The sequence below is a fragment of the Geotrypetes seraphini genome, chromosome 3, assembly GCF_902459505.1.
Source record: "Geotrypetes seraphini chromosome 3, aGeoSer1.1, whole genome shotgun sequence".
In the NCBI taxonomy this organism is placed as follows: domain Eukaryota; kingdom Metazoa; phylum Chordata; class Amphibia; order Gymnophiona; family Dermophiidae; genus Geotrypetes; species Geotrypetes seraphini.
The window spans coordinates 122,256,967-122,272,325 of record NC_047086.1 but is presented as its reverse complement, the minus strand read 5'-3'; the positions used below and the strand labels follow the sequence as shown (position 1 = coordinate 122,272,325).

The following is a 15,359-nucleotide window of genomic DNA, read 5'->3' as shown; positions in this document are numbered from 1 at the left end:
CTCTGTCTCTCCCCTTTCCCTCATCTGATCTCCCCATTTCATCCTGACTCCTTCCCCTCCTCTAATCTCCCTGCCAGCTGTTTCCTTCCAATGTTCCTCCTCCCCTGTCCAGCAGTATCTTCGCCCTTTCTTCCTCCCCTTATCCAACAGTAACTCTCTTCCCTTTCCCTTCTCCCCTGCCAGCAGTAGCCCCTTCCCCTCCCTTGTCCAGGAGCACCCCTACTCCCTTCCCTCCTTCCCTCTCCAGCAAATGTTTCTTCTTTGTAGGCTAGTGGCAGCTCTGTATGCTTTTAACTTCGGCACACAGCTGCCCCTAGGCAGTATTTTAGCGCGGTTTCATGAGGCAGCCTCGAGGCCTTTGGTAGGCGATGCAATGTGGGCCGAGGCTGCCCGAGGCTGCCTCATGAAACCGCGATAAAATACTGCCTAGGGGCAGCTGTGTGCTGAAGTTAAAAGCACACAGACCTGCCGCTGCTTTTCTGGGGGTGCGGAGAAGTCATTGGTGGCAGGCAGGAGTGCCGGCATAACGACGGCAACAGGAAGTTGCACGTCAGCTGACGCCGGCACCTTTTGCTGCGGCGGGGTCTGAATCCTTCGCGGATTGGCAAGATTTTTTTGCGGACTGGCACCGGTCCTTGGACCGGCGGTTGAAGAACTGTGCCCTAGAGGTTATGTTTCTAAGATTTCTGTAGTAAGACTACTGTTGTTGGAACAGTGTCTTTGACACCATAGTTGTGAGAGAAAATAAAAGCAGGGCATGGTCATTCAATGGAAGTGAAGGAGATCAGTAGTGTATAAGGATTAGGATGAAGTCTGAATGGAAAGAATGAGGTCTAGGGTATGGCCACTCCTGTGTGTGGCGCCTGTGACATGTTGTATTAGATTAAGATTTGAGATGAGATTATGGAGTGGGGTCATCAAAATATACATTAAAGTCGCCTAATATGATAGTCTGTGATTGTTGCCTGTAGGAGTTGGAAGGAATTTGCGGAGGGAGGCAGGGCGATACAGAATGAGGAAGTTGTTCTATAAGCAAAGAAAACACTTTGCCTACCGTTGTGAAATCTTCAAGCACTTGCTTATACTTATCCTTGCTCTCAGCATATCGCCATTCTGGCTGGTAAAGGTAGGTGTGAAAATCATGTAACATGGGAACCTTTGTTTCTAAGGCAATAGTCATGTCATCTTCTATAGTATCCAGAGCACGGACCACCAGATAAAATATACATACTGCATGCCTAGGACAAAACATATGCAGTCTATAAGAAATGCATATTTGAACTTCATTACAGCAATACTTAAAAAGGTAACCACACTAGTATGACCAATGCATATTATCATTCCCTATATTAAAGGAAACCACTGAAAAAGCAAAGATACTTACCTGTAGCAGATATTCTCCGAGGACAGCAGTGGCTTTTAGAGAAGACTCAAAAAGGTGCAGAAGGTATTCAAGCAGTTTTTGTATAGGGCAAGAAGAGGGATCTAGGACCTTGCTCTCACACCAGTTCTCTTCCATTTAAAATTGTATGACCTCATAGTGTAGTCTTTCCGGGAAGCAAGCAAGGCCTTGGAGATACCCTCATATAGTTGAAGGGATGCAAATTCTAGGCTCTCAATATCCCAGCTATGATATCCAAGCTGGAACTTGGATGCTGGGATGTAAAAGGAACACCCTTGTTCTGGGTGATTAAGGTCAGAAAACAGTCCAAGATTCTTGGAGACCAACTCCAGAAGTAGAGGGAACCATATATCAGCCAAAAGGGCACAATGAGGATCATGGTTCCCTAGTCCAGTTTGAGTTTCAGCAAAATCTTCCGCACTAGAGGTATGGGCGTGTAAACACACACTAGTTTGGGAGTGAGACTCCCTAGAGTGAGGATGTTAGTAGTCATAGCCAATCCAGGAGGTGGGCAAGGGTTAATATTATCAAGATTAGATTATTACAACTCACTTTACTTCAGAATAGCCAAGACAAAATGTAACCGCCTAGGAATTAGACAGTATAGAAATTTTTAAAATAAAATAAAAATAAGGCGTTACAATTGCTGTGGAATTCAACTTCGAGGCTGATTACTGGGGTCTCTAGAATAACTACACACTCACCTCAGGAAAAGGATGGGAATGTGAGTATAAGCCTTTTTGAGATCTAGAGAACATAACGAATTGTTCTGATCTAGAAAGGGATATAAGGATGCTAGAGACAACATGCAGAATTTTTCTTTGATTAAAAATTTGTTGAGTGCTCTGAGATCCAAAATGGGGCGCAGATCACCTGTCTTCTTCGGAACTAGGAAGTAACGGGAGTAAAACCCTCCTTCTCTGCTGTTCCAAGGGAACTTCCTCAATGGCACGGAGATGAAGCAGAGCTTGAGCTTCCTGAAGAAGAAGGGTGGTCTGGGATGGATTGGAAGGATACTCTCTTGGAGGAAGATCTGGTGGAATCTGGAGGAAATTAAGAGAGTATCCTTCCTTGAGGATAGACAGCACCCAGGAGGTCTGATGTAATCATCTCCCAGTGATGGTAAATATGATGGAGATAACCTCCAATGGAAGGGGAGAGGACAGAAGCAGAACGATGGAGGTTATGCTCTGTACTAGACGGTCAAAAAGGTTGAGAGGCCTTAGGAGCAACAGGAGTCTGAGGTTTCTGCTGCCTCTGTTGCTGCTGCTGTGGTTGTTTCTTAGGAGGCACTCTGGTATAAGGAGCTGCCCTCTGTGGGAAACGCTGCTGGTAAGATGGTAGAAGCCTGAAGCCCTTAGAGGTGGAAGGCTTAGGCTTAGGATGAATGATGGAAGCAAATGACTTCTGAGAGAAGGAGGGAGATGGCAAGAAGGTAAAGCATGGAAGCTCTGGAAGAATCCCTCTGGAAGAATCCCTGTAAGTCCTGACATTATTAAACCAGGTGAAGTGGGACAAGGAACAACCATAAGCTCACAAACACTGTTCTCTCTACAAAAACCTTTCTCTCCCCCTGCAACTAGTATCTTATCTCTGCAGCTGATGGAAACAGTAGATTAGCTGTGAAAAGATATTTCCCATTGACTAAAGAGCATGCAAAGATGGGGAAATGCGCTGTTTTTAAGTTCAATTAGCTACTGTAGCAGTAAAACTAGAGAAAAAGCAACAGGTCCTGAGGCTGTGGGTATGCTGTGGTTTTACACCAAGGCCCGCCCAGCCAGATACCATGAAGAGATAAACAGACCATGGTCAGAAGACAGAATTCTCAGAAGATAGAATTCACAAGAAATATCATCTAATAGCAAGTGTCAGAGATATTTGCAGTTGGGAGGGGGTCTTGTGCTCGGAAATACTAATATGGTTCGGGAACAGACATTTCGGGGAATAGGTTAGGTCTTACGGGAAACATGGTGAACATATAACATGACGCAGGTCAACCAGCCAATAAAGGAATGTAGCTAGGCAGTAAAGCATAGGAAAGTAGCCAATAAGGATGTATCATGTGATGTAGACCAACGTGGTGTTGGCCACTAAGAAATGTATAAAAACCAGGCCTTTAGAAGGGAGAGAGCAGAGCAGAACAGACATCAGAGGATCCCTAGGCCTGGAGATCACCTTCTGTTACGCTATATGCTGAATGATTTATTCCTGTAAGCTGTTACTGATTGACTAAATAAATATATACTTATTGAAACCAGTATATAGCGTGCGAGGTCTCATTACCGAGGTAGGCCTGGACAGCTGTCTACATCAGTGGTGAACCCCGACGTTGAAAGAGGGGACACGCCCCTTTTAGAGACCTCACTGGATTGAAGGCCTATACTCTGCTTGTCAGATTGCTTCTCCATTACTTTTGGCCAAAAGTGTGTTTTTGGGTTGCATGCTTGTACTTATGCAGTGTTTCTACCTAAACTTCCTTATTTTCTTGCAGATTTGCTGTGTTATTTTACTTCCCCTTTTATGCGGGTTTTTTTTTTTTTTTTCTAGTTTAAAACCAGCAATGGAATATGGTCTGCCTTAAACACTGCTTTCTCTTTCCTTACTAATCCTGTTTGTTTGTCGTTTAGGCATAAGAGATAAGCTTATGACTGGCAGGTGGTAGTCAGTCCATAGTTTAGGAATAATTTAGGAATTAGGATATATATATTCATGACTGGCGGGTGGTAGTCAGTCCATAGTTTAGGAATAGTTTAGGAATTAGGATATATATATTCATGACTGACGGGTGGTAGTCAGTCCATAGGTTAGGATAGGAGTCAGAATACATTACGGTTGGCGGGTTGTGTAGTCAGCCTCTAGTTCAGGGCGTAGTTGATGTATATATACGTAGGTAATTAGTAGTTAATCAATTACCGGTGGGTCGTGTAGCCGGTGTTTAGGTATAGTCCAGCGCAGCTGTGTTGTCACCCACTAACACTTCCGTTATATGCCTTCTTTTTACTCTCCTTAAAAATTTTCTTTTTGGTACAGACACTGATTCGATTGCTGGTTAAATTCTTTCCTTTATTTCTTGTGGTCTTGGGCCACGCCTGACGTTTCCTCTGCTATATCAAACTATCACTGTTATGGTGTGACTGTTGTGGATCTAGCAACTTATAGAATTCCGGACCGAAGCCATCGGGGCCCGGCGTTTTAGCCATCGGAGTCTCCAGCCATAGTCGATACAGTTGAAGTTGACTCCAAATGTTTCTTGAACGGCAACTTCCTGGCCTTAAGCGACCTCTTTTGCAACTTAGAGCAGAGCATGTAAGAATTCTCTCGATGTGGAGGATCTAGGAACTGGACACACCAGTTACGTGGCATCTAGTGTATTGCTTCAAGATGCTAGGATCATTGAATGTGAATGGGAAAACTGTTGACATAAGGTCAAAAGACTCAGTGGTCCGAGGAGGTCAAGTAGATGGTATACCAAAAATGAGTTAACACTCCTGGCCTGAGAACAGGCTGAAAAGGGTCCATAGGCCCAAAACCAAAAATTGAACATTTCAATATCAAATGAAAGGAACACAAAAAAAAAAAGACTAAAATAAATGGGAAGTCAAAAAATACATGTATTTAGAGAAACTAAGAACAGCTTCTGTGAGTTGATGTTGGGCAGAAAGGCACTGACACATGTGCGGTAGAAGCAATTTCAAGATTTTTAAAGAGACAGTACACTTTTGCACTGTCCGTGCCAGGCCCCGTGGATGATGTCACCCACAAGTGATAATATGCTGTCTGCTTTATAATGCTTTTATTTAAAAGAAAAAATTGTAGACACTTACCGCAGCTCCCCATCTAATGTCTGAATGACAGCGGCAAAGCTTCTGCTGGTCTCATTTAGGTACTTGTAGCAAATTTTCAGACTATCACTTATAGAGTCCTGTTGGCAAAAGCAGGAAGGGTGAATTTGAGACTGCATGAGTCTGTACAGGCACACATTTTTGTACGATCCTGCTTCTCGCAACCCACCTGTTCACAGTTTTCAGAGAATGCTAGATGCTAGGCTTTTGGGCCAGAGGGACAAAGTTCTCTTGAAGATAGAAAAACAAAGGTCTTACAGTTTGTGCAGGCTATGAGCCCAAATGGAGTGTTCATCACAGTGGTGTAGCCAGACAGCCAATTTTGGGCGGGCCTGAGCCCATAGTGGGCAGGCCTCTCTTCCCCAGCCTGTGCAGCAGTCTCTCTCTTTCCCTCCCTACCCATACCCCCCCAGCCCGTGCAGCAACCTTTCTCTTTCCCTCCCTTCCCAACCCCACCCACCACCTATGCAGCAGTCTCTCTTTCCCTCCCTTCCCACACTCCCAAGCATATACAGCAGCCTCTCTCTTTCCCTCCCTTCCCACCCCAGCCTGTGCAGCATTTCAGTTTCTTTTCAGTGGTTTCTACAGTCTCCCGGAAGAGGTGGTGGAAACAGAGACTGTGTCTAAATTCAAGAGGGCCTAGGATAGGCACGTAGGATCTTTCAGAGAGAGAAAGAGATAATGGTTACTGTGGATGGGCATTTGGCCTTTATCTGCCGTCATGTTTCAATGTTACAAACTATTGGCAGCTGACCCATAAACCTACCCTCCAGCGCAAAACACAAACATGTCAGAGAGAAGGCTTCCAAGTCAGTCACCAGCACGTAAGAACTGCTGCCAGAGGCTGCTGAGTAGGCAGGCCTTAACCCAAACTGGGCAGACCCAAAGATATCTGAGCTCACAAAAATAAAGTGTTCCTTGGTCCTACTCTCCATGGCAAGTACTGTATTTGGTGGGTATATATGCACAGTAATACTTTGTCAGGGTTCTTGCTACAGGAAAGGAGACAACCATGACAGCACAACCCTTCTTGTAAGAACAGGCTCAGGCCCTCCCTACCCCCACCAACACTGACAAGGCTAGAAAGACTTAACTGCGTCTCGTATGCTGGAGTGTAGTCACAAGTTCAGATAACTATTAGCATGAGAATTGTGTGTGTTTCCCTAAAGTAACATTACAACAGATGGTCAAGGTTTCTGTGCAGCTGCGGGAAAAGAATCAGCATTTAAAAGTGGAAAAGAAAACATTTTCAGAAACATTATATGGAAACACCCCTACCTGCCTCCCCCTTCCCATTTACCCCACCGTAGTGCCAAATCCCCATACTTTCATGTGCAAGAATGCATACACAGAGGTCTCCAGCATCACAAAGGAATTCCTTTGTTATATTTATATATCACCTTTCTATTGAAAGTAGTATACAAAAATAACATGCAAATAAAATCAGATACATTATATAAATACAGACAGACCAAAATTAACCTAGACTTCCAATACCCTCGCTAAAAGCCTGGTTTTCAATCCTTTCTGAAACAATATACATCAGACTCAGTTCTAATTTCTCTTAATGTATTTCATAATCGACGGGCTTTATGGAAAATGATAGATCCTAAGCTGCTTCAAGATTTCATATGATACTGAAGGGGCATATAAAATCTCTATGAACATATCTCAAAATGATGAGAGGGTACATATGATAAAAAAAAAAAAAAAAATCAGAACCTTTCTAGTTTAAAATATTTACAGTATAATGAACCTACCTGTACCATCGGCACATCTGCATAGCTTACAGATTTCAAACAGCATATATGGCTCTCATTCTGAAATCTAATGTAATCAGGATTTCTTAATCACTCTTATCCAATACAGATTCTAGGCAATTTACAAGATAGGAGGCCCATGTAGCATCATGGGGAAGTAGTTACATCATATTGTAGCGGAAGGTTACACTGTTGCAAGAGGGCAAAAAGTTGCAACACATTGTAAAGGGAGTTTACATTCCTGCAAGAGGAAAAGTAGTTATATCATGTTGTGGAGGACGGGTACATTGTCATGGAGAGAGGATAGAGTCACCGAGCTGAAAAGAATTTATCAAATAGGCTAATTTTCAGGTTTTTCCTGAAGGTGAGGTAGTTCAGTTCAATTCTTATGGATGTAGGAAGAGTGTTCCAGGTTCTTGTAGCAACATGTGAAAAGGGTGTTGAATATTCACTTGTATTTCACTCCTTTGGATGAAGGGATAATCAGCTGGTGGTTGATGTTAATCCTGGTTGAAGTGAAGAGGGAGGTGGACACCAGGTGGGTTATCTTCTCCAGTGAGTTAGCATTTAGTGCATGGTGTATTCAAGTTTCAAGTTTATTAAAAAAAATTTTATACCACTCAATCAAACTTCTAAGCGGTGTACAAGTAAGTGCTAAAGGGGAACCAAAGACGCAGGCTTACATAGGTAGAACGAGATAAGTTACAAGACAAATATCTCATAACATATAAACGAACGGGCACAAGAGGAAAGAAGGAGGAACTACAATAATCAAGTAAAGTTAACGTAAAAGGTAGGTACGATAGGAAGGAAAAATTTAAAATAATAATGATAATTAAATGCAGGAAAGTTTAAATGAGATTCAGGCATTTACAGGCAGCCAGCGAAGCATGCGGTAGTTTGCAGAGACGGTCATGCATTTTTAATAATAATAATAATAATAACTATTTTTGTATACCGCAAATACCACAAAATAGTTCAGAGCGGTTCAAAATGCAAGAGACTGTACAAATACAGCGAAGATAAAGAGATTCAATTGTGACGATGCAAGGGTCTGTACATATACAGCGAAGATATAGAATCGATGGAACAGGTCTAATGGTCCTCAGTTTCAAAATTACAGGAGAGTATTGAGAGAGAAAGGAGAGACTGAGGGAAAGGGGAGGTAAAAAGGATTGAGGGATCGGGCAGCCTGATTGCATTGTTCTGAAACAATTGGAGTTTGTACATTTGGGAGGAGGCTATGCCTGAGTAAAGAGCATTGCAGTAGTCAAGTTGTGTTAAAACTAGCATTTGGATCAGAATTGCAAAGTGGTTGCTACAGAAGTAAGGCTTGATTAGTCTCAATTGCTTTAAACTGTAAAAGGATTCAGGTGGGGGGAAGGGATGGTGTGATATTTTTGGGGTTCATAAGAGTACAGGGCTTTGGAGTACCTTTCCATCCTCATTAATCTCACTTGCCCTATGTAGAGAAGGAAGTGGAGGGAGTTTGGTTGATGTTACTCTTTTATTGTATATGTTTGTTCTATTATTGTATATGATGCGTTATTATTTGTACTGTGCACCTTTGGGTGCGTTGGTGTTGTATTTGCTGTGTTTGCATCAATAAAAATTGTTTGAACCTAAATTTGTCAAGGGATTTAATTTCTCTTATATAATTTGGTGCTGAATTCCAGACGGTAGGGGCCGTAACAGAAAAGATGCTAGTGAAGGTAAGGTTTCCCAGGGTATTCATAAAAATGTTGAAGAGTGCTGGTGAGAGTGGGAATCCCTGAGGTACCCCACAGACTGATTTCCAGCTTTGGGAGAAGGTGCCATATTTCCATACACAGAATTCGCTGTTTGTCAGAAACTCTTTGAGCCAGTTAAGGACAGTTCCGGTCAGACCTAGTTCAATGAGTTTATTTAGTAGGAGCTTTTCATCGGCAGAGTCAAATGCAGCTGATATGTCAAAGTGTAGGAGGATTGATTGGTGCCCCTTGCTGAGTATCTGTTTGATTTTGGTGGTTAGTGTGAGCAGATGTAATTCTGTGCTGTGTTCGGGCCTGAAACTATACTGAGAGGGATGTAGGCAGGAGAATTTTTCTAGGTAGGTTGCGAGTTTTGCACAAACCAGTGTTTCAAGAAGTTTGGTGAGTAGTTGCATTCCAGCTATGGGTCTGAAATTGGAGGGTGAGGATAGGTCAGCTCCTTGACTTTTAAGAACGGGTATGAGAGCAATGTGAATCATTTGGGTGAGCAGCTGGCCCTTTTGTAAGAGGTTGTTCATCAAAGAGGTCAGCCAAAGAGCGAGTTCATTATGGAAGTGGGAGTACAAGTGAGATAGGCATTCATCTAGTAGGCAGCTTTTAGTAGTTTGTTTAGTTGGGGGAGCATTTCATCTGGGGCAAGTGGTTCGAAGATGCTCCATATTTGGTCTACTGTGCAGGGATCAGTGGCAAAGGAGTCAGATTGGATATTTGGGTACATAATGCTCAATATTTTGTTGATTTCTGCTTATACGATCTTAATTTTGTCTTGGAATTAGTTTGCTAACTCTTGGGCATTGGTTTTGGTGTTAATGGCTGATCAGCTTGGTCTGGGGGGGGACAGTAGTTGTGTGCATTAGTTGGAACAGTTTCTTAATGTTGAAGGTAGGGTTGTCTATTTCTGAAACAAAGTAGGATTTCTTGGCTTCGGCTATGTGGCGTTTATAGGATCTTATCACTGTTTTCCTTGACTGCTTATGGCTGGGGGGTGGGGGGTTGGGTTCTGCCTTTGCCTTTCTTAACGGCTGTTATATTCCAGACCCTTCCTATTTTGGTACTGATATAAGATCTGATGGTTTGTGCAGGAATATTGGCAAAACTTTTTTTTTCCAAACATACTTGGGAGCTGGCATAAAGGTGGCTTGGGTTTTCTGGACATCAGATTATAGAATCAGGCATGTGTTCTTGGGCATATCAGAGATTGATCATCCAAATCTGAAATCAATTCACCTTTAACTAAAAAAATTAATCCCTTGCTAACCACCAACCACCAGTGAAGCTAAGTATTCAATTTATACAAAATATTCTTTAAAACTATTTATTGTTTTAAAATTAACTAAATTAAAAAAACGATAAAATAATTAGTAATTGATACACACCATATATTGACCCAGTGACGATTAGGTGCGTAAAGCCAGAAGATATGATAATGTGATCTTCTGGTGGCGTCTCTGAGGGTCTAAAGACTAGCATTGAAACCTTTTTTGGATACAAGGTATAAAGGGTGAACTAACTGTATCACCTTGGATAATTCAGTGATATTCTCTTCCTTGTAAAAAAAACTTTTTTGTGTTATACATCAGTCAGATGTAATGAAATGAAATGATTCTCTAATATCAGCCAGTCCAGTAGATTCTCCATGAGTTCAGGAAGGATCCAATACATAGCCTGATGCAATATGAAGGCTTGATGATACCTTTATAAAATTTGGAAAAATTTACCTCCCCCTGCTGATTGTAATTTTTGCAGAGATACTATGACTATTCTAGCAGTTTTATCCGCCAAATAAATTTTGTAAGAATCCCATTCAATTTTTTTATAACAGGACCCTTGTAAATAAACTGGCAACATACTCATTTGGTAGTAAACTATAGGCAAAATCATCATTTTGATGGTTTGAACTCTGTTCCACCAAGAAAGATGTAATGGGTTCCAATGCTCACACATTTCTTTGATTATTGGAAAAATCATGATAGGATTAACTTCAGTTTTTGGTGGGCAACTGTGTTTACAATATGAAAAGATGATGGCAGAACGTTTAGATACTAGCAAGTCCTTTAATGAGATATGGGGTCCATTGACTAATTTTATTACGTTATGATTCTCCTTTTTTTTGTTTTTTCTCATTAGATTCCTTTACACATCCAGGGAGGGTGGGGGTGGAATATTTATTTGGTAGATTAAAATTAATTTTTTTAAATTATATTGATAGCATAAGATATAATATTATTGTTTAGAACTAGGATAAGAAGGGGATAAAAATTGTTTAATGTAATAATTGTGATAACAATGTATTTTTCATACAGTTTTGGTTTTTTTTTTGATTCTTCAATTGTATACATTATAAAAGTTTGAAATATCAATAAAGATTTACAAAAAAATAAAAAAATAAAGAGAGAAGGTTACGGGCCAGGCAATCGCTGCCTGGCTGGCTCAGAACCTTCTCTCCGACGTCAGAATTGATGTCGGGGGAAGGTCTGTGGGTTAGCTGCGTGCAGTAACTGCATGCATCTGGCCTGTTCCTGTTGCAGCGGTGGCACGGGAATAAAGCGTGAAGGTAAGGTGTTGGATGGCAGGGTCAGCTTCGGGGGTGGGACAAGGAGGAATCTGCTGTGACGGTGGTTTCAGCGGGGGAGCAGGCAGGGAGAGAGGAAGAAAATGTTGGGGGGAATGGAGTGTGTCAGGTGGCAGGGTTGACTTCAGGGGTGGGGTGGGGAGGCAGGGAAAAATTGGTGGCAGTGGCTTCAGTGTGGGGGGGGGGGAAAGGAGTGTGTTGAGTGTGTCGGAGAGAGAGGAAGAAAAAGTTGTGCTCATGGAGGAACAGAAAGAGATGTTGGTTGGGGAATGGAATGATCTCTGGAGGAGAGGAAGCATGCAGGAGGCAGAAAGAAAGAAAGAAATGTTGGATACACAGTCAGAAGAAATTATAACCAGAGACTCATGAAATCACCAGACAACAAATGTAGGAAAAATGATTTTATTTTCAATTTATTGATCAAAATGTGTCAGTTTTGAGACTTTATATTTGCTGTCTATATTTTGCACTATATTTGTCTATTTTTCTTTAGCTGTTACTGAGGTAACATTGCATATTTTAACATCATCTGCATTAACCTCTTTGAAAAAAACCCCCAATATAAATGATAATTAAGATTTTCTCTGCGTACAGTGTGCTTTATGTTTTTATAATTTTGTTGTTACCATTATGTATTAATAGGATTATATTGTGTGTATATGAAAAATGGATGGAAGAAATTGCATTACAATTAGTACTATTATTATAGGGGTGGAGTCGGGGTGGAGCTCGGGGATACTCAGTTGGTATTTGTTAGGCTTAGGGAGTACTTGGCTTGAAAAGATTGAGAAACACTGATCTAGACCATTAGACACATTGCACTAGAGATGGTATTGTGAAAGCATACCGGAACCGATTAGGCTATATGCTGGAAACAAAGACGGAAAGCTGACAGGATTGACGGTCAGTCTAGAAGAGGTATGCAGGCAGATTGATAGGCTTAAGAGCGATAAATCCCCGGGACCAGATGGCATCCATCCGAGGGTCATCAAGGAACTGAAAGGGACCATAGCAGAACTGCTTCAACTAATAGCCAATCTGTCGATCAAATCGGGAAAGATTCCAGAAGACTGGAAGATGGCGAATGTTACACCGATCTTCAAGAAAGGTTCGATGGGAGATCCAGGAAACTACAGACTGGTGAGTCTGACCTCGGTACCGTGAAAGATAGTGGAGTCGCTGATAAAGGACCGCATCATTGATCACCTTAACAGACACGTGCTGATGAGGACCAGTCAGCACGGTTTTAGCAACACGTTTTAGATTGTGTTTGATGAAATTGCTGCACTTCTTTGAGGGAGTAAACAGACAGATAGACAAGGACGACCCGGTAGACATTGTATATCTGGATTTTCAGAAGGTGTTTGACAAGGTTCCGCATGAATGACTACTTCGGAAAATTGCGAGCCATGGAATCGAGGGTGAAATACTCACGTGGATTAAAAATTGGCTGGAGCATAGGGTAAAGAGAATGGGGGTAAATGGACAATACCCGGACTGGAAGAGCGTCACCAGTGGGGTGCCGCAGGGCTCGGTGCTTGGACCCGTGCTCTTCAACATCTTTATAAACGATCTGGACATTGGTATGATGAATGAGGTGATTAAATTTGCAGACGATACGAAGTTATTCAGAGTAGTGAAGATACAGGGGGATTGCGAAGATCTGCAATGTCAAAAAAGAAAATATCCAGCCAAATCTGCAGCAAAATGAAAAACAAAACAAAAACTGCAGACTATGTACAGGATGCAGGCATTGTTTATTATACTGTCAATGAAATGCAGTAAATCTACAACCTTATTACCAACCAAGGGACCCGACACGGTCCGTGTTTCGGATAACACGCCTTCATCAGGGGTCCTATTGAACATAAATGAATGGATCTAAGATGATATAATATTTGAAAATTACTGCATAATGAATGTGTTTTGCAAACTAGTGAGCAAGTGACAAATAATTAGTTTAAAATGTTTCAGATAGTGGTATTAAATGTGTTTGTGTGAAATATATGTGAAATACCATGTCCCACTCTTGTATAGTGAAGTAGTGTTGCAAACATAAGAGGGTTAAAGAAAGGGGGGAAAAAAGAAGACCATGCAAATAGTGTGGATGAGAACATCAATGAGAGTGACAAAAAGAGGATTGTGAAACATGCTAATCACTTACACAAAAGGGGACATGATCGAAACATTCAAGGTACTGAAGGGAATAGACTTAGTAGATAAGGACAGGTTATTCACCCTCTCCAAGGTAGGGAGAACGAGAGGGCACTCTCTAAAATTGAAAAAGGAGTTCTTCTTCACCCAGAGGGTGGTAGAAAACTGGAACACTCTTCCAGAGTCTGTCATAGGGGAAAACACCCTCCAGGAATTCAAGACAAAGTTAGACAAATTCCTGCTGAACTGGAAAGTGCTCAGGTAGAGCTAGTCTCAGTTAGGGCACTGATCTTTGATCAGAGGGCCGACGCGTGAGCGGACTGTTGGGCACGATGGACCACTGGCCTGACCCAGCAGCGGCAATTCTTATGTTCTTAACAACAGACAGGATGGGTGCAAAATCAAATCAAGGACTGCATGGCTTAATGAACCTTTCTATTATTCACTTGTCAAAAATTTTGTAGGATATCATATACAAACTGACTTGTACAAGATACTAATAATTCTTAAATAGGTGAGGAAGCCCTTGTTTGATCACTTCCCAAAATGCATGTTACCAAATCTTTTTTGTACACATTAATAAAGATATTCTGTCACCACTACTAGAAAGGAAATATGTACTTTATCAAATAGCACCCACTCATCAATGTTACTATTAGAAGAACCATATGCTTTTTTTTTTAAGCTTGAGTAGTACAAAAACCTAACAAAACAGAGAAATAACAGACCACATTTATGAATGTTCTTATATAAGATCAGATTTGCACAACATCTTTAGTGTAAAATGTACCTTCCTTGCAGTAGCATGAGGAGCATTCTGGGTCCCTGCTCCATGGTGCCACTCAAAGATAATTAGCAGGAGGACTAGTCTGGGAGTCTCCAGTAGTAGGTGTTCTTCATAAGTGGAAGAAAACATCTCCCTAACTCACTTTTATACTATCTGTGTTCCTTCCGTAAAGGACTCATTCTTGTAAATTGCCAGGGGAGCCAACTCCTCAATCAAGAACATTAAGGAGAATTAGGAAGAAAAGGAGCATAGAAGTTAATGATTTAAACCAAAATTTCAGCTTAACACCCTGCCACACAGACTGCCAAAGTGAGTGAGAAATTGAGTCGTAAAGCAGAGAAGGGGCCAAGGGGTAAATGCTTGAGACAGAAAAGCAATACTAAAAATGTCACATTTGAGATCATAGGAGTCAGCTCCATATTGAGCAAACTCCTCTATTTCCCCAGTGAATCTGAAGGAACTGAGGTCCACAGCCATACCCAACCATCAGCCTAGAGTGAGTGAGAGGGGGGAGAGGGGGGGTCACAACACGCGCAATTCCCATCATCCCTCACTACTCACAAGGTCCAGCTTGTGCATCGTCGCCACGCGGCCACTCATCTTAAACTTGAGCAGCTTGTAAAGCTCCGTGGGATGAACAAGGGACTTGAGAATGTCCATGACGCTCAGCGACGGGAAGAACCGCGAGAGCAACTGAGCTGCACGAGCCTCTCTCCTCGCCTTATAAAGCGTAGTACCTTCGGCGAGGGCTGTGCTGGTCCTTGGGCGTGCGCAGTCAAGTATCAGGGGAGCTAGGTAGAGCCGATTGTCGTAAGAGGAGAACAGTGATTCATCCTAATGGATGGAAGATTGAAGGAAGGTTTATGCCCGAGCCTCCAGTAACACAAAGCTAAAGTGTAACTTTTGGTTTTTTTTTTTTTTGCACAAGGAATAACTCACCTGTGGTTAACATCCAACGTGGACGTACAAGCAGAAAAAAATACCGATTGTAGCGTAAAGTACACCACTTCCGTACTTTGCACTACATAATAACTCTACCTACTGTAACATATTTGCCAGGCTGAAAAAGCGCTTGAATGCTTCAATTATGA

At 41.9% G+C, this 15,359-nt stretch overlaps 1 protein-coding gene across 7 annotated transcripts in view; it reads right to left on the bottom strand.

The window, feature by feature from the left end:
- Nucleotides 1–15,009, bottom strand: part of LOC117356715 (squalene synthase-like) — a 68,904-nt gene extending 53,895 nt beyond the window's left edge. For 3 of the 7 annotated variants that reach the window (XM_033936316.1, XM_033936321.1, XM_033936319.1), the window contains exons 1-3: nucleotides 14,830–15,007; nucleotides 5,227–5,324; nucleotides 1,055–1,238 (exon numbers count right to left, since the gene is read on the bottom strand). In XM_033936316.1, coding sequence (XP_033792207.1) covers nucleotides 1,055–1,238; nucleotides 5,227–5,324; nucleotides 14,830–14,928 — 381 coding nt within the window. In that variant the 5' untranslated portion in view covers nucleotides 14,929–15,007. Of the gene's footprint in view, nucleotides 1–1,054; nucleotides 1,239–5,226; nucleotides 5,325–7,004; nucleotides 7,029–14,271; nucleotides 14,291–14,829 lie in introns of those variants that run through there. The other 4 variants (XM_033936320.1, XM_033936318.1, XM_033936322.1 and 1 more) reach the window with 4 other exon arrangements.
- Between the last annotated feature and the right edge of the window lie 350 nt (nucleotides 15,010–15,359).